A 22,449-nucleotide genomic window follows, 5' to 3' on the forward strand; every position below is an offset into this window, starting at 1 on the left:
TGCCCGTGTCTCATTGTGAGCAGCACAGCCCCGTGCTGTCCTGAGTAGCTGCCACTTTCCGTGTCCCACCAGCATCGTCTCAGAGTGTCCTTTCTCTGCTGGTCACCAATACTTGGTATTTCCTGTGTCTCAAATTTGGGGCAGTTTGAGGGTAAGGAGGGATACTTAGTTTTGTTTTTTTTTTTTAAGATTTTATTTATTTATTTGACAGAGACAGCCAGCGAGAGAGGGAACACAAGCAGGGGGAGTGGGAGAGGAAGAAGCAGGCTCCCAGCGGAGGAGCCTGATGTGGGGCTCGATCCCAGAGCACCGGGATCATGCCCTGAGCCGAAGGCAGATGCTCAACCGCTGTGCCACCCAGGCGCCCCAGATACTTAGTTTTAATTTGCTTTCCTCTGAAATAGGGAGTGTACTTTCATGTAATTATTAGCCTTTTACATTTTTTGTGTGGTTTGCTCATTTTTAACTGCTTTCTTTTTCTTATTAATTTGTGTGAGTTCTTTTGTACATTTTAGATTCTTTCATTTAACCAGTATTTATTGATCTCTTAGATGCCTAGGCACTGCGGTAGGTGCTGGGGGGATAGCAATGAACAAGGTTTCTAATTTCACAGAAGTTAAGAGGAAGTTGGACCAAAGAAATCAAAATAAATCAACCAGATGATGTAGGTATTAGTAAGTGCTATAAAAAAAAAGAGTAATGGTAGACAGTGTGCTCGAGTGGAGGGGACGCCCCAGTTTCCCCTACAGACTTCATCCTTGGAGTAGTTGCATTGAGGCGGGGTGGCCAGGGAAGGCTTCTTAGGGAAGGTGGGGTTGGAGCTGAGGTCTGAATGACGACAAGCTGGCCATGGAAATGTCCAGACAGAACCACATGTGCTGGGGCTAATGAGAGAGGGGCACAGGGTCGCAGGAGATGAGGTCAGGTCATCGCAGGCTGACACAATGCAGGTGACTGTCAGGGACGGTCCTCAGGAGGAGACGTGAGGTCTGTTTCAGGAGGACGTTTCTCCAGCTCCTCCTTTCCTGTCTAGGCTAGGTGACCAAAAAGAGCTTTGCTCTGGGGATTTATGCATCAAGACTTGATCATTGGGTTTTGTGGTTGTTTTAAGGCATAGGCTTTTTCTTTAATAAAGGAAAATTTTCTGTTTCAGATTACCTAGGAACAGTACGATTTGGGGTTATCACAAATAAACATCTTGCGAAACTGGTATCCTTAGTACACTCTGGAAGTGTGTATTTACATAGACATTTCAACACATCACTTGTAAGTATTTTGAAATCACATTTATATTAGCGCAGTGGTTGTTAACCTTGTTTAGGTCATGGACTTCTCTGAGAATTGGATAAAATCTATGGGCACTCTCCCTAGGAAAGTGTACATGATTTTGTATGCAAATTGAGAGTTCCTGCAACTCCACGCTAGAGCCCGTGTCCCTGTTTACGAACCCATGCATTAGCGGGCTCTCAGATGTAACATCTAGAAATTCTTTGTTTATATTCTTCGACTTTGGTACAGCCTCATTAGTTTTCCTCCTTGGATGAAATTGCAGGATTATTCTGTTGGAGAATTGTTCCTCTGGGCCCATGTTCTCAGAGGTCAAGCTTCCATTGGGTGATGTTCTTTGTTCATTTGTTCCATTCATCAGGAGGAATCATGTGACATGCTCTTCTTCTTAGCTGATGAAATGGATTTTGAAGTTCTTGTTCAGTCACAGCGAGAAGTTGATGGCTTCTCACCCCAGAGAGCCTTGGTTTTCCATTGTCGTCTTTGTTCCCTGATTTCATTTGCTTTTGGTGAACCAAGCCCAACTCAGCTATTTCTGAGCTTTTGACCTGTATCCTGCTCAGTCCTGTGCCTCTGCTCGATTTATTGCTGCTGCTCCAGTCCCATCACTGAGAATTTATTTTCCTTATTTTCTGTCTCTAACTTCACTGACAGTGTGAGTGACTTACGGGTTGAGTGAAGACCAGTATCTGTGTAACACGTGTACCCAGCCCATTGAACTTGCACTCCCCTTGACTCAGTGTGTAAGTCTCATGCCTGCGAGGGGACCATTAGGTCCTCTCCGGGGTGCCCCCTTGGTTGCCAGTCCCCCAGGCTTCTGCAGATCCCTAGGAGCCCAGATGCTGTGTTTTATTTCTTGTAGTTTATACTGCAAGAGTCAGTTGTACTTTTGTGTTTTCCAAATAGAAATGTGTATATGATATTTGAGTATGTTTTTTTAAACTCCCACCGTCCCACTTCGAGAGTCACTGCTTTGCTGATTTCTCTGCCGCCCGCCCCTCTCCTTGTGCCTCCGAGCTTCTTACTTCCTCTGCGTCCACTGTCATTTTCCTTCATCCTCCTTTTGTAGCATGCTGTACAACCAACATGTATCGTATGGATTTAGAGGGGAGGGCACTGAGGAAGGAACATAGAACCGAGAAACTAGGGCTGTGGTAATGGCCCTGACAAATGCACTGGGCTTACTGCATCAGGTCTGTAGTTCTTAAGGTTGGTTGGTTGGTTTAGCAGCAGAATTCCTTTTATCAAATGAAATACTGGGATACCAGCATTTTAACCAATAAAACCAGTGGACATCTTTGTCAAGAGGCAATTTAATTCTCTTTCTTGGAGAGTATAAAAGATCTCATACTGTGGAACCCTCCACAGCACTTTTTTTGGGAGTTTCATTTGAAACCCAGTGATCCATATTGGAATTTCAAACAAATTTTATGTTGACCTACTTTGGTTGTTACAGAGAAACAAAGCACAAAATCTTAAGTGTCTCTTTCCCTTCATTCCCTACACATAAGTGTGATCTATGGCCTTGTACACGTTCTGGGTCATTCGTGGATTCTTTCAAGTATGTGCTGAGTTCCTGCTGTGTGCCAGGTGTTCCTCTAGTCACTGGGGGTGCAGGTGACCAGAACAGCTACAAAGCACGGCCCTAAGGGAGGGTCTTCTCCCACCATTATGAGCCAAGTTTTGGGGAACCAGCATAAAAATCTAAATGATCCTTGACTTTATAACTTCCATTCCTGTAGGTATTCATTGATCCTTTTACAGTAATCCTTTTATAAGAACCCAATAAAATGTAATTGCTCCCTTTGGCCAGGGTGGAAGAGGTCATTGTTGCCCGCAGCAGATCGGGAGAGTTCTTCATTGATAGAGGAGTCCGCTAAAGGGAGCAGGAGGACTCAGTGACCTGAGAGTCACCTCTTTGCAGACGCTTTTGCTCTTTCCAACCACCTGTGAGGAAATGCTCTGTCTGCAGAAGCAGGGGCAGGTCACGTCCCTGAGTCATCTTGTCTGCACCTGGGTGGTGGTGGGGTGGTTGGGGGTCTCATGAGCCTGGCTTGCCTTCAGCCCTCCCTGTGTTGTCCTTCACAGGTCTTTCCCAGGGAAGCCGTCAACTACACAGCAGAGAACATCCATAAGTGGGCCTTAGAAAATCGAGAGGCACTCCTCCGATGGCTGCGGCCCCATGGCGGCAAGAGCCTCCTGCTGAACAATGAACTGAAGAAAGGGCCAGCGCTTCTTGTATTTATACCTTTTAATCCTTTAGCCGAAAGCCACCCTTTAATAGATGAGGTAAGAGTCATAATGTTTAAAGGTGTCTCATAGGGAGCAGTAAAACCTCATGAACTTGGACGTCTTGCTCCATGTTCAGAGTGATTTCCACCAGGAACCGAGAGCCTGCCAGGAGTGGCAGCTGCGTTTCTGTGGCATTACGCCTCCTTCCCATAAATGGGCAGGAGAGTGTGTGCCGGGGATAGGATCCATTGCAGCCTCTCTGGCCACATTGACTGACAGCTGCTTGGGTCTGGCGGAGTTGGTGAGAACAGGCATAACCAAGCTGCGCCTCCCCCGGGTAGGAACAGATGTCCCTTGTCCTGCCAGGACCTACTGGGGGAGTGGGATAGAGGGGATGGACAGCAGCACAGGCAGGGTTCAGTGTGGCCTTGGAGATGCCGTTGTTGGGGGGTTGGGCCTGACTGCAAGCCCTGGCCATCCTCAACCTGGCAGCCAGGAGCAGCAGTGGTGATACTGGGCTCCCTTGTTTCTCTAAGCCTTTCCTTTCGCGAAGATAAGCAGAGCGGTTTCCAGAGACAGACCCTGTCAGGAGTCTGCCCCTCCCTCCTGCTTTTCCTGTTTCAGCTGGTGCACTCACTCTCTCTGGGTGTGAGTTTATTTTATACATGGATCATTTGGAGGCACTTAGAGTAATAACAATTACCAGAGAGCGCCTGGGATGGCTAAATTGGATTTACTGGGGGGGTTTATTTTTTCCTTCCCTCAAGGATCCCTTAATTGGCCAAAACCAATTTCAGACATCCAGTGTACCACTGGCCGGGCTAACCAGACACTGCCTCTGCCCGAACCCCTCCACGTGAGCCTGATGGTCTTCCTGGAGGCGACAGGGAGACGGGGTTCTTGCCCAGCCAGACTCCTGACTTTGCTACTCTGGAGCCTCATTGTGAAAGTTGTTATGCCTGCTGCTACCCTGGCTTAGAGGAAGAAAGGAGAGAAATGAAATAGCTTTGTTTCTTCTCCTCTGATTAGGGAGGACTTGAAGTAATAAGAGTTACTTTCTTGAGAAAATCTTCACTACACAGATATTTTATGAACTGAGACACTCTCCCAATTTACTAGGCCTTTTTCTGCATCTACTATTAAGAGCCTTAAGGTTCTTTGTAGGAAAGTTGGGATTTTCAACCAAGGCATTAGCTATGGTTTGGGATTTTCACTTTGACTTTTAAATTTTCTTTGTGGAGCATTCCATCTTGAGTGATTTGGGCCAGAGTCCTGGGTAGGGTAGTGTTTTGTGACTGGAGCCCAGTTCTTCTCTCCAGGGGCCATGGTTGGATTTAGGGCCCTGGTGGGAGGACACTAGCTTTCCCGCCTTTTTCCCTGGCTCTCCCTTCTCTCCCCTAACTCCTCCATCTGTGGCGAGGCCTTCTTCTTTTTCTTTTTTTTTTTCTTTAATCACTTTGTTCCTGTGGCTGCTTTCCTCAGAGCTCGGAGTGTCCCTGCAAGATGAGTGGATCCCCCTAAACCTCAGAGTATGGTTGGGATTGTTGAAAACCAAATGTCATCTTAGCAGTATTATGGATTACTTAGCCAAGTAAAATGTTCTGTGCAGTACATTTCCTTCTTCATTTCACGTCAGTTTAGCAAATGTTTATCGAGCGCTGTGTTAGGGAGCCGTGGGGGAGAAGGATGGACAAGACGTAGCCTTACTCTCATGGTCTCGGAGGCTGGTCCAGGAGGGCCGCAGGAGCTTGCTTTTTTTAAATTCAAGGTGGAGGAAGGTCAGCGCCAGGCCCGGGTCAGGAGGAATTGGAAGAGAGGGCACTGTCCCAGGAAGCCAAGGGTGGGCAGGGGTGAGGTTAGGAGAGGCTGTGGGCGTGGCAGGTGCAGGGGACAGACTTTGGGGCGGCCAGGATGTGGATGGGTTGAGAGAAACTTAAGGGAAGGCGCAGCCTGAGCAGAGGCACAGTGGTGGGGAGGTTGCTGCAGGTTCAGCCTTAGCAGGTAGTGTAGGTTGTGTGGCCCCTGTAGGGGCTGCCTGGAGAAGACCCAGCTTGGAAGCCTGAAGAGGAGAGGCTGTTGGGTGCTTCTTTGAGGACTTCAGGATTAATCATGGCCATCACAGTGCCCGTGACAAAGCAGAGCTGTGTGTTCCTGTTACTCAGGTTTTCCAGGCAGCAGTGTTCCAGGAGTGTGGGAAGTAGTCAAGTCTGGAACTTGGGTGCTGGTGGGGGTGGGAAGTGGGGTGTGTGAGCAGAGTTAAGGAGGCCATCAGGGTTGGGTCAGGTGAACATCAAACTTGGACATTTCCAGGCTGAGTTCTAAACTCATCAGCTCCTCAACCACAGGAGAGTTTAAGCCTTAAGCCTTTTCCCCACGACCACCTATAGGCCCAACTTGGGCAGGCAGTTGAGGAAGCTTACATTGTGGAGAGAGGTCAGTGTCCCATGAGGGTAGTAGCATTGGGGCTTGCCAGGCAACAGGTTTTGAGGCAGCCATAGTGGGGAGTGTGGTGGGGGGTAAAGAAGAGGACGGTCATGTGCTGGCTCCACTGTGAGCCCCGTTCCAGGACCAGCAGCTGCTGACACATGCACAACCCCCCCACCCCATGGGAGAACACAGCCTGTCCTGCACACGGCGTCCGGCCACTGACCCCTGCGTCTCTGCAGAGAGTCCTAGAGAGGTCATAGGACATCTCGGTGTGCTTCTCAAAACAGATGCGCCCTGCAGCCAACAAGTCCGTGTGCCTCATTTTCTGCTTTCCCAGCACTGCTCTGAGGCATTCCCAGGGTGAGCCTCGTGAGCAAAGTCATGGTTGTCTGGTTCTGACTTAAAAATTTGTCCGATTAAAGAAAATGGAAGAAAGCATTTACAGCACAAATATTTGAAGTTATTTGCCAGATTTTCCTTATTAGTTCATGTGAAATTAAGTATGACCTCAAGCGATTCCCATGTAAAGATGGAATTGGACTTGCATTTGCAAAACTGCCCCGTGTGTGAAAGTATAAAGTAAAAACCAGTTCAGTTTATAGGAGAAAAATGAGAATGCCTCATTTTTAAGAGCATTATTTTATACAAAATATTTTCTTCAATTAAACATATCCTTTACGTGGGTCCTTTGGTTATGAGCAATGTTGTGGAAGGAGATGAGGGAAGAGAGGACTCCTGCTGTCCTTAGTGTACTTCTACTTGGACGTTTTATAACAGATTATAGTAAGTACTTGATTTCTGTGGGATTTTTGGGGGGGGTGCAGGGGGCACGGGTGGGAATGGTAACCTTTGTGTCTTTGGGTGTAAAGCAGTGCCCAGATGGGGCCAGAGGGCAGCTGGGCTCCTGTGGGTCATATGGGCCTGTCCTTATTAGTGTGATGTGCTGTCAGAGCCTTGTCCAGAAAGGGCTGAGATGTTTTTGTGTGGGGAAAAAAATGAAACACTGGTTTATCATCTAAAGGGATCTTTCTTTTTTTATGCCCGAGAACTATTCAGTTTATTTTTCTTAGAAATGCATATGTCTTGAATTAACACTCTCTATAAATACCATGTATAAAATTTGGGTATTTTTTTTGAAATTGGATAAGTACTCATTAAGTGACTTCACAGACACACAGACACACACACACACACACACACACACTTTAATGAAACAAAATCGCGAGTGACTTAACACCTTTTAACTGACTGGCAAGATTTGCTCCAAGTTAGCACATGATTCTGTTTTAGGGAGTAGATGGACTAAATGCCTTTGGATTATTATGACTTGTTTTTCTTATGAACTTGGGTGGGTAGTGAAAGGTACTCAGTTTGGAAATAGTCTTAGAATGAAATGTAAATCTAATCAGGCTAATACTGATCTGAGGGTAGAGTGGTTAATCTCCCCCAGGAAGTGGGAATTGGGAATGTGTATGTTACCCCGAGATGTGATTCATTCACCATATGATCTTTGGCATTTGTTCTGTGCCTGGCTCTGGGGAGAACAGGAGAAATCAGACAGGGTCCTTGCCCATGAGGGTCCTTAAGCTTGTGGGGAGGGATGGCACCTCAGCAGACACTTACTTGTGAGACTCTGTGGGAAGGGCTTTGGGGCCCCGAAGATGCAGAACCGAACTCCCAGGTGAGGTAGGGTGAGGCAGTGTTTTCTTCACTGAAGCAGCCAGCCTGCCGCTGGACCTTGGGGACAGTATTGAGATTTGTCAGATGGAGGAGGTCCTGGCCAGGCTTGGTCTAAAGAGGGTGGGGCGACACTGGAAAGGCAGATGTGGGGCAGACCCGTGTTAAGACCGTGTTACTCCTCCAGGTAGTAGGGAGCCATTGAATGTCATTTGGTGGAAGAGTGCTGTGCTTAGGGTAGTAGTTTTAAAATTGTGGAAGTGTGGAGGCCGAGTGAGGCAGGGGAGAACACGTGGTGGCCTGTGATGACTGAGGGCCTGAATCCAGGCCATGGCCCTGGGGATGCAAAAGAAGGAGCGGCTTTGTTGCTGAAGTCAGAGGTGGTGGGGTGTGAGGCTCTAGCTGATGCAGAGGGAAAGGTGGGGTTCAAAGGGTCGCCATTCCCATTTTGTGATGCTGTTTTCCCAGAGAGGGCAGTGCAGGGGGAGGAGGAGGTTATGGGGGAAGGCAGGCTGGGTGAGTGTGGTTTGAAACAGGTTGAATTTGTAGCCTCCTGTGAGGTGTGAATTTATTTGGAAACAGGTATGCCATGAAATCCTGTGATCCATAGGCGTTTGGGATGTTTTTAGACAGTGAAGGTGGAGAAGGAAGACTTCGTACTTAGGGAAGAGTTGCAAAGCTCTAAAGGCAAATGCACTCACCTGGGAGTTGAGATTTAAAATCTGTCCATGGCCCCTCGGCCTGGGGCATGTTGTGGGGGAAGCTTGGCTCTTGTCATGTGGTGGATGGAGAAGTCTGTCTCTAAGACCCCTTCCTGCTCGACACAGTTGGCTCACTGTTAGTAGAGTGACATGTTCTGAAAGATAATCCAAGTCTGTTCATTAGTAACTTTTGGTGTAATGGTTTCCTCTTTGACGCCGTGAGAGGAAGAGCCGGCCCGGGCTCCTTGTGCATCAGACCAGGATGCTTTCGGGGCCCGACGGCTGCGGGGTCTCTCCCTCCGCCATCACCACGCCTGTCATGAGCTCCGCCCTGTGTTTCAGATCACCGAAGTGGCCTTGGAGTACAACAACTGTCACGGGGACCAGGTGGTGGAGCGGCTCCTTCAGCACCTGCGGCGAGTGGACGCCCCGGTGTTCCGGCCTTTGGCGCCTGAGCCCCCCGCGCAGCTGCCGGAGCCGCCGCTGATCACAGCGTCCCCTTGCTGTAACACCGTGGTGCTGCCCCAGTGGCATTCCGTCTCCAGGACCCACAACGTCTGTGAGCTGTGTGTCAACCAGACCGCGGGGGGCGTTAGGCCGAGCTCGGTCGGCATGCCACAGTGCAGCTTTTTCGAGATGGCGGCAGCTCTGGATTCTTTCTACCTCAAGGAGCAGACCTTTTATCATGTGGCGTCGGGCAGCATAGAATGCAGCAATTTTCTGAGTTCCTACAGCCCCTTCAGCTACTACACTGCATGTTGCAGGACCATAAACAGGGCCGTGACGGGCTTCATTGATTCTGGACAAGGTGTCTTTGAAACCCCAACCATTGCGTTTTCTTCCCTCGAGAAGAAATGTGAGGCCGATCCCCCAGGCTTCGTTCCTCACATTGAGGAGAACAGGTATCTCTTTCCCGAAGTGGACGTGAGTAGCACAAACTTCACAGGCCTGAGCTGCAGAACCAACAAGACCCTGAACATCTACCTTTTGGATTCAAATTTATTTTGGTTATATGCAGAGAGGCTGGGGGCTCCGAGCGCCACTCGGGTGAAGGAATTTGCCGCAATTGTTGATGTGAAAGAAGAGTCTCACTATGTCTTGGATCCAAAGCAAGCTCTTATGAAGTTCACCCTAGGTACTGTGGGCAGTTTCCTTCCCCCCAAACGTAAAAAGTACTGCTTAATACCGGGAACTTTTCTCCAGGGATGTCAGTACATTTGGTCATGAAGGGATGTCAGTTCTCTAGCTCACTTGAAATCTTTAGACTGCAGTTGGTCATCATTTTAAAAGAAGCTAATATTTTCTATCAAAGGGAACAGAAACTTCTAACTCCAAATTTTAGATAAGGTTGTCGTGTAGCCCCTCGGGGAGGGGTGGCAGTCCAGTGTTCCAGGTTGGCAGTGCCTGTCCTGTTTCTGAGTTGGAGTGAGCTGCATGGGGTGGGCACCTGGCCACACGAAAGGCAGTGGGGTGGAGAGCTGTCGTGCTGGGAGCATCCCAGGGGGTTGATGAACGGGACCCCCCGCGGCAGCGCCACCCTAAAGGAGCTTAAACAGGAAGCAGTGAAACATAGAACCACCTGTTCTCCCTTCTGTATCACAGGTTTGGATGTCCAAGTACCAAGGCCACCAGACCTAATTTGTTCTGTTGCTGTTTATACCTCCTTGAGAAATGCTGCTCTGACCTTGCGTGCCTAGGTTGTAACAAGCAAGCGTCAAGTGCAATAAACAAGTGTCCTGTTGCAAACCAGCAAAAACCACTTTGGGGGTGGGGGGACCCCATTATGGAAAAGCATCCGCGAGCTTGCCCTTAGGGCTTGGCAGCAGCAGTAAACTAACCCACGCTGTCCTGTTCCCAGGGCTTTGCTGACATCCTGGATGTCCACACAAGGAAGTGAGAATTCAAAAGCCGTGTTAGTTCAGCCTCAGTGGAAACAGGGGGAAAGTCAGTGTTTGCCAGATGGAGACAGGAGGAATTTGGTAGGGAGGGAAACTTTATTTCCAAGTTTTTGAGGGTATGAAAGTAACAGTAAACTCAAAGCCCCCTAAATAATAGTCCTTTTAGCTACCTTCTTTTAAACCCAGGTGAAGCTTGTTTCTGATATTTGACACTTTTGGAGATGCTTATGTAAATGTTTTTTTTTTTTCCTGTGTCAAATTATATATTATAAACATGAAGCTCCTGAGTGTTTAAAGGAACCCCGTGACCAATCGCTTTATGAATTGGCGTTCACTATTGATACTACAAATTGCTCCTGATTTGTGTTTCTAAAGTTACATTTTGGTATACCAAGTTTTCTTTTCCTTCCTTTTTTTTTTTTTTTTTTTTTAAGATTTTTTATTTATTAGAGAGGTAAAGAGAGCACGAGCTGGGAGATGGGGAGCGGTGGGGCGAGGGAGAAGCATGCTTCCTGCTGAGCAGGGATCCCAACTGGAGGCTCGATCCCGGGATCCTGGGATCATGACCTGGGCAGAAGGCAGACGCTTAACCTACTGAGCCACCCAGGCGCCCCCTCCCCCAGGTTTTCTTAAAGTGAAACAAGTCCATGTTTTTAGAGTGTTTATTGGACTTCATAATTTTGTTCATGCATTCAGTGAGCTCATAATGAATTTCAATTTGAACTTAAGGGTCATCTGAAAGAAGCCTTCTTCAGATTTCTTTTGGTCTTCTGTAACTACTCTGAAACATACATCTAGCTGTTTTTCTTTGTCCTATAGTTGGTGATAACATTTTAAGGGTCCTCGTGAAAAAATTGCCTGTGTGTGATTGGTTTGCAGAGTTGACTCTTCAGTCGGCTTCTCTGGGCCAGTTTAGGGATTTAGGGTTCGTTCACATGAGGAGAGAATCTTTGGTTTTATGTTTCATAAACATAGCCAAGTAAGTAACTCAGATACAGACAATGACCTCTCTTTACTATGCACACGACACCCTTCACTTCTTCCTCCCTCTGCAGAACACAGGACCTCAAAATGGAGAGAGGTAGAGGAAGGAGAAAGAAGGGAGAACGCAGCAGCTCAGTCCTGCTTCAGACAGACAACCAAGCAATCTGAGGACAGTGGAGTTTATGGGGAGGGGAAAGTGTCGGTTCAAGTTAGGTTTTTGGATTGCTTGTGGGTTTTATTTATAGGTTTTCCCACTAAATATAATTGAGTTTATTTTTCCTAAACTTTCAAGAAGGAAACTTGAAGAACTCGAATAAACAAAAACCAAAGCTCGCTGTCCTTGAATTAAGGAGCATGAGATACCTGTCCGCTCACAGCAGCCTGTGTAGCAGTTGTCTTTTGTAGTGATGTTTAGAGGTCTTAGGATCGTAGGCTGAAATTGCTTGAAGATTGTGGTATGATGATCTGTGCAGTCTCTGGTGTCTATTTGTGGACTGATGCTGTTAGGAAAAAAAAAAGAGAATTCCTGGTCTGTAAATACTGGAGCATCTGACACTGTGTGGCATTTTGTTCCCTAAATCCCTGTCTGGGGAGTCCTCCCAAAGCTACACCCGGTGCCACGCTGGGCAGCTGTGTTCAGCGTTTTACCTGTAGGTGAAGTGTTAAAAATGTCAGCCTGTGAAGCCAGCCCAGTTTTTTAAATGTAGGGTTTAAAGTAGGCCAGCTACTCTCCCAGTACTTAGCGAAGAGCTGATCTCATTTTCTCTTTATTTTTAGAGTCTTTTATTCAAAACTTCAGCGTTCTCTACAGTCCCTTGAAAAGGCATCTCATTGGAAGTGACTCTGCCCAGTTCCCTTCTCAGCATCTAATCACTGAAGTGACAACTGATACCTTTTGGGAAGTGGTCCTTCAAAAACAGGTATGGAATCACGAGAGAGGCAGAAATCACGCCATGTCTCCTTAGTCAAATAATCCGCAGAGCCGCAGTTGTCGGGGGGGAGCACTCGGGTGTAATGTGCAGAGTAAATCACATGGCAGTCTTCTGCACAACATGTAGGAGTTACATGCTGGTTTTCTAACTGCAAAAAGTCCTTCAAGAAAGCACATAATTGGAAAGATCTAAAAATGAAATTTTCGTAATTGGTGCATAAGCAGCATTTCTTGAATGCCTGCTGGGTTCTAAGTACAATGAGGACGTGAGCCCATTTCCTAGGCGCCAGTAACAGCCGTCTTCCCTTCCTCAGGACGTTTTGCTGCTTTATTATGCACAGTGGTGTGGCTTCTGTCCATCCCTCAATCATGTCTTTATCCAGCTAGCTCGCCTCCTGCCGACGGATACATTCACTGTGGCAAGGTAAGGGAGCCTGTGGCACTTTGGGCCTTGCGTGTCTTCCATCCTTAGGCTTAGCCATATGGTTTTCAAGAATCTGCCCATTGTTCATTAACCTTGGGTTAGATTTGGTGCGATTTGTCAGTTTAAAACCATGAGCAAAACCTCACTGAAAACAAAGTTTTCCTGATGAGTTTTGAGTGTTCCTTCCATGGTGTCGAGTACGTTTAACCCTGATTGGATTCATGGGAGGGTGAGTGTGGGAGCAGTGCTGACCTGGTTGCTAGGACAATCCCCAGATTGGCCAACTCTCTGGAATACCGTGGGAAGTGTGCCCACGGACTTCAGTGGCGCTGGGGCTTCGGCCCAATGAAAGGGGGCCAGTGCCCGAAGTGCCGCCAACCTGCCCTGGGACCTGGAGCAGATCTCTCCCCCAGGTCTAGTTCCCCTCTTCACTCCTAAAATTCAGAGGAAGGATTGGTTGATAGCTATGTATTCTAGTCTTGTGATTCTGTGGGTAACCAGATATGGCCTTTATAGTAATCAAAACAATTTTTAAATCATTGTTTTGTAAAAAACCTCAAAGAGTTTTTGGAAAAGGTACTAAGCTGTTTTGGGGCAGGGGGTGTTGTTTAGACTTGAACCTTCCAGACAGAATTAAATATAAAAGATTAAATCATAAGGAAAAAATAGCAGAACATAGAATATTGTGTTTGCTAGTTTCTTCGAGAGATGGAAACTTTCCAAAGTGAAGCAGTTACAAGAAATAGTTAAGGATGAACAGATTCCACTAGAAAAGGGCGCAGTGAGAGAAATGAGGAAAGTAGGCTTTAAAAAAGGACAGTAGCTGTATTTTACAGCATCTGTAATTCACCCATTGGATCTGCTTTAAGTACTGATTAGAGCCAAATTTGAGGATTTACTGTGCCACAAGATTTTTCTATATACATGTTATCTGACCTTGTTGGAACACTCAGTGAAGCAGATCTTAGGACCTCTTTTTACTGCGGGGGAAACAGAGTCAGAGAGAGGGTGGGTAACTTGCCCAGAGTCACACAGCCTGTGAGTGAGGGACCAAGACTCAGAATCAGGTGCTCGTACCCCAGACCCTGAGAAAGAACAAAGGTTTAAGGGACTGCCGAGAGGAGAATGCAGTTTGTCCACACAAGGGAGTGTTTGTCAGCCTTGAAAAGGAGGGACATTCTGACACCTGCTACAACATGGATGAACCTTGAGGACTCAGTGCTAAATGAAATACTAAGATACAAAGGGACACAGGGTTCCTGGGTAGCTCAGTGGGTCAAGTGTCTGCCTTCAGCTCAGGTCATGATCTCAGGGCCTGGGATCCAACCCTGCTCAGTACTTCCTGCTCAGTGGGGCGTCTGCTTCTCCCTCCTCCCCTCCCCGCCCCCCCCCGCTCACACACACACTCTCTCTCTCAAATAAACAAATAAAATCTTCAAAAAAACCCAAAAAGGGACACATACTATGTGACTGCAGGGATGTGAGGCACACAGAGGAGTCAGATTCACAGAGACAAAGAAGATGCTGGATGCGGGGCGGTGTGGGGAAGCTGTTGAACGGATAGAGTCTCCATTTTGCAGGGTGAAGAAATAGTTGTGGAGTCGGGTGGTTGGGATGGCTGCACCCCATTATGAGTGCACTTACCACTGCTGAGCTGTATGCTCAGAAATGGTCGGGCTGGGACATTTTATGTGTATTTTACCACAGTGAAAAACCAGCTGGGGGGCAGGGTGAGCCACAGCTGGGAGGGACTCCTGAGTGAAGAAAAGACTTGAGTAGGTTTCTCCTGGAGGAGGAGAGTATAAATAAGCAAGTATGGAGATTACAGTCTAATAAGTGTAAATTAAAACAATAACAAAGTATCATTTACACTTACTAACAGATGCTTTTAAATGACAGCATCTTGTGTTGATAAAGTGAAGTTGGCACAGTCAGACCCAGCACATGAATTGGGCGTAACCTTTTGGGAAAGCATGTTAGCAGCATTTGTAAGAAAGCACAAAAATAGTTACACATTTTTGCCCCAGTTAATTTCACTTTGGGGAATTAAGGAACTAGGACTTGGAGAGGAGTGTGAGCTAGTCACTGTAGCACGATTTACGTCCAACAGGAGAGCAACAGCTAAGAAAATTGTGGCTGGGAGTTTGATGGGATTTTGACCCATTTATTTGAACAGTGCTTTTCATATAATTAATTGAAAAGAATTGCATATGAAATGTATGAGTACCGCTTTTCACAATGTGTAGGCATATACACCAAGCTCAAATGAGAAGTCCAGAAAGAAGCTCCTGATTAGCCCAGTGAAATTCTGAGTGGATGTTTATGGTAATGGTTTTCTTTCAATTTACTTTTTTTTTTTTTAAGTAAAACTCAGGAGAAGAAAAGTATTTGATGATAGACTAAAGTGTTCGAAAAAACGGAACTCTGATGTTTTAAGTAGGCTGTCCCAGGCCGAGGCAGGAGTGCTGTTCTGCTCAGTTGTTTAAAACCATTGTAATTTGGTCATTCTTCTAGACAAATGCATGAGACTGATTCACTCTCACACCCCATTATATTTTCTGGAAACTTATGTCACATTAATTGAGGACTCAAAAAATTGCCATCTTTTGTATGCATTGTTTGTGGTGATTGACATCGGAGCCACCTGGCCAAGTGGCCCTCCACGGTCTGCTCCCTCCTTTTAGGTTGTTTTTTTGTTGTTTTTGTTTCTTCATTGCCTGAGCAATGAACCCTGCGGGCTGGGGTGGGGGGCTGCTGCACTCTCAGCTCAGTGCTGGCTGTCAACAGTGACAAAGCCCAGGGTGGGTAATTCAGTACAGGTGTCATTTTCTGTATTAGAAAATTAATGTAAAGTCTACTAAGGAAATACAAGTTTTGTGGCCTCCGTGCAGATTTACAAAATACAAATATAAAATAGAGTATAATCTTTATTTTCCAGCTTGCTTATGTCTTCAGAGGCTTGATAAATTTTGCATAGTAATTTTCTTTTTCCAGAGCTGATTCAGTGATTAAAGTACTCGACCAGACCCTGTCAGGTGGGTGGACTGCTCCTGAGGTGTCAGTGAGGTAGTTTGTTGTTGTTTTTTGGAAAGCTCATTTTTACTCTCAGGACATGTGACTTCCACTCCATAAGTGAGGTGGAAAGTTGCATGTTCTGCAAGCCCCGGTTCTTCTTGCCTGGCTTGCAGCCAGCTTGCATTGGTAGTGTAGTCACCAAGGGGCTGGTCAGTGTGGCCACAGAAAATGCTCCAGGCTCTTCTGTTATCAGAGAGGGTTCTTTGAGGTTCGAGTGCCTCGGGCTGATCTTTTACTTTTTCTCATCTTTGCCAGGATTGATGTGTCTCAGAATGACCTTCCTTGGGAATTTATGGTCGACCGTCTTCCCACCGTCTTATTTTTTCCCTGCAACAGGTAAAGCTGAATTTTTTCAATATTTGGGCAGATGGGATTCTTTTGCTGAAAATGAAATGGGTTTAAGGTACTTCACAGAAGTGAAATGCAAATCATTAGCTATTACTAAACAATTCTGAGTAAAATATATTGTTCAAAAAATGTTCCATTAGGGACCAAGGGTAAAAGGGCTTTGGTGTGTGGCTTTGGTAAGAATTTTGCCCCTCTTGGAGTGTGTGTGCTCACGAACATGAATGTGGCTACCAGAACTCGTTTCCCTTCTTGGCCGCATGAGCGTTCAGTGGATGGAAAGCAAAGAGCCACATTCACGTGGTGCAGGACAGTCACTCCTCTGTTGAGCCCCCGGATGTCAGGCCCTGCCTGCCCCAGACTTTCATGTGTGTCATTTTCCGTTGGGTTCTGCTGATGACCACCTTGTCCCTCTTGTGCAAACTGGAGATGGAGAGTCTCCTCCCTACTGCACCCCATTCCTGGGATTCAAGGAGCCTTCTCCCCAAGTGTACAGACTTCTGTGACCATCTGCCCTGGGGCTGTCACCTTGATGTCTTCACATTTGTCTAAGCAGACTCCAAGTTCAGTGATGACAACAACTATCCTGAAAGCCCAGCAGACAGGGATGGGACATAAGCAAAGGGGACGGCCTAGCTTGGCAGTTAGTAAATGTTGGATGCGGATGTTTTGCTAAAAGGGAAATTAACTCTTGGCTCTGAAAGCCTGATGAACCAGATGTTCTGTCCCTGTTTAAAAAAAAAAAAGATTCCCTTTTGTTTATAAAAGAATGGGTCCTCAGGGACCAGTCACCGGCTCTGACAGTGTCTTTCCAGGGGGAAGCATTTGCCCGATTATTTTAGTGAGGTTCCTAAGTCATACATGTGATGTCTCCTGTTCTCACCTCCTGCACTCACTTCTACTGCTCATTGCAGCCACTGCCATACTTTGTTTCTCCAGGAGAGTGCTTCCTTCCGAGAGATTGAATCATTTCCTTGTTTTTTCCTCTTTATCTCAAGGAATTTTTGCTGGAATACTTCCTAGGGTAGTAGGGTCCTGTCACATCGCGCACTAAAAACGGAGTGTGACTCATGCTGTTCTGTTAACTGTCGTGATGAACCTTTTTCCTTCTAAGAAGCTTTTAAAGTGCCACACAGTCCAGGAATCCTGGACAATAACACTAGCAATTTCATTTGTGTGGGATGGTGGTCAGGCATGAAGTTTAATGAAGCATGGTTTTGGAATTTCAAATGTAGTTTGGGAAAGTGGTCAAGTCATAACACCCAGCATGTGCCTTTGCATGGAGACGTCCTCAGCAACTAGAATGCAGGAGTATGTATTGAGAGAGACCGAGAGAGACACAGAGAATTGCATGTTTGGGAGACTGAGTCGGGCTGTGTGGGGGACCGAGCTTTCATCAGGAAGCTGCCTGATGTGGTCACTGTGGGGCTGGACCACTGTGGTGGTCCCTGCAGCCCCTCACCATTGAAAGGTCAAGAAGGTAAATGCCAACTATGAGAAGAGTGTCCAGCTCTTTGTTAATACGAAGAGCTTGGGAAACTGAAGCCTTACTGCTCAGGAATGGAATTTTTCTTATTTCCTAAAAATAAAAGAGTAGTCAGAAATGAAGTAAACTCCTCGTCAGCTGGTCCAAGCTGAGTGTTCGGCACACTCGGAAGGTGTGAATGGGCCAAGGGCAGGAGTTGACCGCTCGCAGGAGAGGAAGTGAAAAAGGCCTTTTTCACGTTGCATAGTTATTTTTAGTGAAGAGACTAGATAGGTTTTGGTAAAGTGTAAGTTTGCGCATGCACTAGGTTAAAATGTGTGCAGTAAGTAGGGGAAATGTTAAGATGCTGACAGTTATTTCGGAGGAGGACTACAGGTGATGTGGGAATGCCTCTTGTTTGCTTTACAGCTGGTCTCCAGCGAGCACATATTTTATAGTCATGGAAGGGAGAAACCACATGAAACGGCTTGTCCTCCCCCATGGTGTGCGCCGAAGCCGCCTCCTGCCCCTGGCAGGCCCGGCTCTCCTGTGCAGGGCATCCTAGAGCCTCTCTGCTTGCACCGCTGTGTGTGACGGCGTGGAAGTCAGGTGCTCCGGCCGGCCTGGGTGAGGCCATCTCGGGTGCGGTAGCTTCCTGTAGCTTGGGCCCTGAGAAGCGCCTCCCTTCTGCAGCGGCACAGCCCGCCCGTCCTCACTCTCCTACCCCCTTTTTTGGAGTAGAGGCCTATACCCTGTTCCTCATGTGTTTATCTAGCCGTTTAGGTGCTAGAGGGGCGTGAACACGCTCCTGGTGAATTTAGAGCGGAGTCCAAAATGATTCCTTTTTGGAGGTTTGTTCACACCTTGCATCTGTGCTACTTCTAGAAAGTTGGAAAGCCATTCAGCACACCCGTTGGTAGATTCACAGAGATTGCTCCCGGGACTCGACTTTAGCATGCTGACAGGTGTCGCTCTCGGTCCTGTAAATGCCTCCACACACAGTAAGGCACCTTGGCAGCTCTCTCCTGGGGAATGCAGTGCCTCTGCCCTGCGAGACGAGGTTTGCGCCACACGGCTCAGTGGCAGAGCCGGCCTCCACTCGTTCTTCCTTGCCCGCGTGTCATAGGGGCCAGGAGGTTTTCAGTTGTCTGTTGAAAGGCTAGGAGGCCCCCACTCAAAGCAAGCTTCTCTGTGTGAAGAAAACCATGCTTTAAAGAAGGGTGTGGTTATATACTTCAAATATTTGGGTATTCCATGTATCCAAAAGTCTCTGTAATGTATAAAACAGGGCATGTGTGATTTTAATTTCCCGGTGATTTTTATTTCATTGGGGAAGAGCTATCCATCAATAGAACACCTTTTGTCTTTTCTTAGATATTTTACCACTGGCTTTGTGTGTGGAGAGGGTGTGTAAGCTTTTAATGAATGGTTCCTTGGTTGGTTTTTTACAGAATAATGTGATGGTTTTTCGGCTAACACTCAGCATTCAGGTTAATTTGTGTCATCCGTACAGCAGTCCCGTGAGAGCGATGATGTGCTTGCTTCCCCTTTTACAGATGAGGCAGTGCAGGGGCGCAGAGGGGTCACCTGTCTGGGTGCTTAGGACCATGAGCACCAGTCTTGTGAGTCTTCCCGGCACGTGGCTCTGGGGCCTGTATGTGGTAGAAATGTTGGTCATCAGACAGTTAAATGACAACTTCTAAAAAGGAATTTTCTACATCAGGACTTGCAACAGAGCTTTGGGGGAACCCCCTTCATACGTCACTTTCCTTCCTTATTCTGTGCTTTCAGCACAGGGTAGGCTTCATTTCTCGGAGTCCCATGGTTGGTCTTTTTGTGGGGGGTCAGGGCTTGCGTGATACCTCCTCCATCGTATTAATAAAAATGTCTCCAGATGTTGCCAAATACCCCTGGGGGGTTATAGTCGCCCCCAGTTAACAGCTCCTGCCTTGGATAACGTGTAATAAATGCTGGCTGAAGAAATCTGGCTGAGTGTTCAGTCTTTCCTATTGCACCAGACACTGTTGACGGCCACGGAGTGACACGGGTGACGTCCTGCCCCGGACATCCTTCCTTCCACGCCACTGGGCCTCTCAGAGCTCGTGGAGGCCCATCTGCCCGCGCGCTGCCGGTGCCCTCCATCATCCCTGGCTTGAGGATTGGGCCTGGGAGTGCTTGTCTGTCTTGGAAGGTTGTTATCAGAAACTGGGCTCTTTGTCCTTAGGAACACACACACATTGGAGATAAGCCACCTTAATTACAGAATGAGCACATGGGACATCCTCAGTTTGTAGAAAAGTTTTTGCCCAGATAACATTTTCCCTGCTGACTTTCACTAAGTAAAATCCTCGGAATGTCTTTTGGTGGGAAGTAAGCAGCCCGGCCTTTGGTAGCGGTGTGGTTCGGCCTAAGACTGTTGATGGAACTCTCACCTTTGACTCCTTTCCCTTTCTCTCCAGAAAGGACCGTAGTGTGAAATACCCCGAAGACCTTCCCATCACCCTTCCCAATCTGCTGAGGTTCATTTTGCATCACTCAGACCCTGCTTCCGCCCCCCAGAACTTAGCTAACCCTTCTACCAAAGAGTGTCTTCAGAGTGAGGCAGTCTTCCAGCAGGGCCACATCTCCCATTTGGAGAGAGAGATCCAGAAGCTGAGGGCAGAAATTAGCACCCTGCAGCGCGCGCAGGTGCAGGTGGAGGCGCAGCTCTCCAGCGCGCGCAGGGACGAGCACCGGCTGCTCCGGCAGAAGCAGACCCTGGAGAAGCAGCATGGCCTGCTCCAGCTGCACAGTGAGCAGCTGCAGGCCCTGTACGAGCAGAAGACCCGCGAGCTGGAGGACGTGGCCCGCAAGCTCCAGGAGCTGGCCGACGCCTCGGAAAACCTCCTCACCGAGAACACGTGGCTCAAGATCCTGGTGGCCACCATGGAACGGAAGCTGGAGGGCAAGGACGGAGCCGAAAACCTCCCTCCCCCACAAGAGGCAGGCTCTGACCCCCCCGAGCCTCCAGGTGCCCCCCGGCTACCTGGCAGCACCCCTCCGCCTTCCAACAGCAGCTCCACGCTGGTGTCCGAAAGGAGCAATGAGAATAGGACAGACTAACTTGGAAAATGACATGAAGAAATCAGAGGTGAAAACTGTACATTGGGAATATATTTATGCAAATTTTATTGAAATTTATTGTAAATAAAGATTTTCTCAGTGGTCTAGAAAATCAAGTTGAATGTCATTCAGCGTTTATTGAACAGGGATGACATCCCTTCCACTTATTGCACAAACTTGGTAGCTTTGAGACAGAAACAGGAGCACAGTCCATTTGAACATTTGTCTGAAAAGTTAGTCCGTATTTGAGTGGCTCAGTGTCCAAGAGTTCCCTCCCCATTCCCCGACTGTTGCTTCTGTGATGCCATGCAGGATGAAAGGCTGATTTCCTGACTGACCCATCAGAAGACCAGAACACAACAGTTGGGCTATTCAGAAAGAATTCAACGAGAGGTCATAACTTAACTAAGCCATGTTGAGTCTGTGGCTCTGGTGTCTACGCTAAAGAAAAGTAGCTATTGATAAATAGGAACAGTGAGCGCTATTATGTGGTGGTTCACTGCCTCTCCAGGCACTCCCACTTGCTTCGCAGAGACCCTGTGCCTGCCACCCTGACCTGGCATTGCCACTGCAAAGACATTGCCCCTGGCAACCGGGGTGTAGGTGGGATGAGGAACCTCCAGGAGCGAAACCCAGGAGAAAGTGAAGGTTCGTCATTTCAAAACCAGAACTTCACCAGCACCGGTTAAAACGTCAGGGCAAGTCTGACAGTCAAGGGATCATGTTCAGGGTCAGCTCCGGGGGCGGGGGGCGGTCCCTGGTTCCCCAAGAGAAGACAGCCTGGGTGTGTGCTGCTGGCTGCGGAAAGTAGAGGTAGAAAGCCTGGAAGTTCTGAGAGGCGAGCAGAATGGATCAGACACCCCTACACCTTTCACACTGGTCTCAAGGGTCCTTCATCAGAAAGCCAGCCTTCTCCCTGATTTTCCATGGGGCGCCTTTGAAAGTGCTGGCCCCCTCAGGCCCACGTGGCCTCTGAGGGGCTCTGGCCTCTCAGGCTGGGCCATCCCCCTATTAGGGGCCAGGGATGTCTCTCCCGTGCTAAAGCCCAGCTGCCTTGCAGGGGCTCCTCAGTAGCCCCCTGGGGCATCTCCTTCCTACCAGCAGCTCAGACTGCTATCGAGCTACCCTTCTCCCAGCCCCCAAGCTAATACTTCATGTTTGACCCCCAATTGAAAGGTATGCTGCTAAAATGAAGTGTTCCCTAAGCTCCCTCCTTGGAGTTCCAGAAAGTAGATTAATTCACCATGCTTGTTAGAGACTTGAGTGAGGCCAGAGGAGCCGCCGTCAGCCTGACCAGTGCTCTGCGGGTAAGCCCAGGCTGGCCTCCAGTTAATTACTAAGGATGCCGACACAAGCCGCATTTCAATCACGATAGTGGAGAATGTGCTTACGGTGGCGGGTATACACAAGGGACGCCTGGGAGATGCAGCGTGTGGGGGTGTTGCCCAACCGAGAGCCATCAACACCTCATCTTCATCAAAACCCCATCCTGAACCTAAAACTCACTCTCCCCGCTGTGCCCTCCTCTGGGGCCCACTATGGGTGGGCTGTCAGGCCATCGTCTTGGGGGGGGGGCTCTCCTGGGTGCTCATGCACTCGGGGCTCTTAGAGCAGGGTTGGGAGACTCTCCTCGGTGGCCCGCTGGGGAAAGTGAAGTCCAGTACCCAGCAGGTGGGTGGTGCTTGGAGAAGAAAGGAAACTAATGTGTGAAAAGGAGGAGGAGGGGACCCTCAAAGTCCCCGCACCCCACCCCTCCAGTGCAGAAAGTATTAAATACAACAAACAAAAAACACAATTTCCTCTTTCCTGGGCCAGCTGGGTTTTAGATAAAGGTAGCCGCCGCAGGCACTGGTGTTTCCAGCGAAGCCTATGCCAAGTAATGCTGGGGGGCGGGGGGGGGG

At 48.0% G+C, this 22,449-nt stretch overlaps 1 protein-coding gene across 2 annotated transcripts in view; it reads left to right on the forward strand.

The window, feature by feature from the left end:
* TXNDC11 (thioredoxin domain containing 11) overlaps window positions 1-20,655 on the forward strand; it is a 64,884-nt gene extending 44,229 nt beyond the window's left edge. For both annotated transcript variants that reach the window (XM_040635317.1, XM_040635318.1), the window contains 7 exons: window positions 1,154-1,266; window positions 3,376-3,576; window positions 8,667-9,459; window positions 11,984-12,126; window positions 12,452-12,561; window positions 15,892-15,972; window positions 19,906-20,655. In XM_040635317.1, the coding sequence (XP_040491251.1) occupies window positions 1,154-1,266; window positions 3,376-3,576; window positions 8,667-9,459; window positions 11,984-12,126; window positions 12,452-12,561; window positions 15,892-15,972; window positions 19,906-20,548 (2,084 nt within the window). In that variant the 3' untranslated portion in view covers window positions 20,549-20,655. The remainder of the gene's footprint in view (window positions 1-1,153; window positions 1,267-3,375; window positions 3,577-8,666; window positions 9,460-11,983; window positions 12,127-12,451; window positions 12,562-15,891; window positions 15,973-19,905) is intronic.
* Window positions 20,656-22,449: the final 1,794 nt, after the last annotated feature.

Source organism: Ursus maritimus, unplaced genomic scaffold (assembly GCF_017311325.1).
Source record: "Ursus maritimus isolate PB19 unplaced genomic scaffold, ASM1731132v1 scaffold_2, whole genome shotgun sequence".
NCBI classification, from domain to species: Eukaryota; Metazoa; Chordata; class Mammalia; order Carnivora; family Ursidae; genus Ursus; species Ursus maritimus.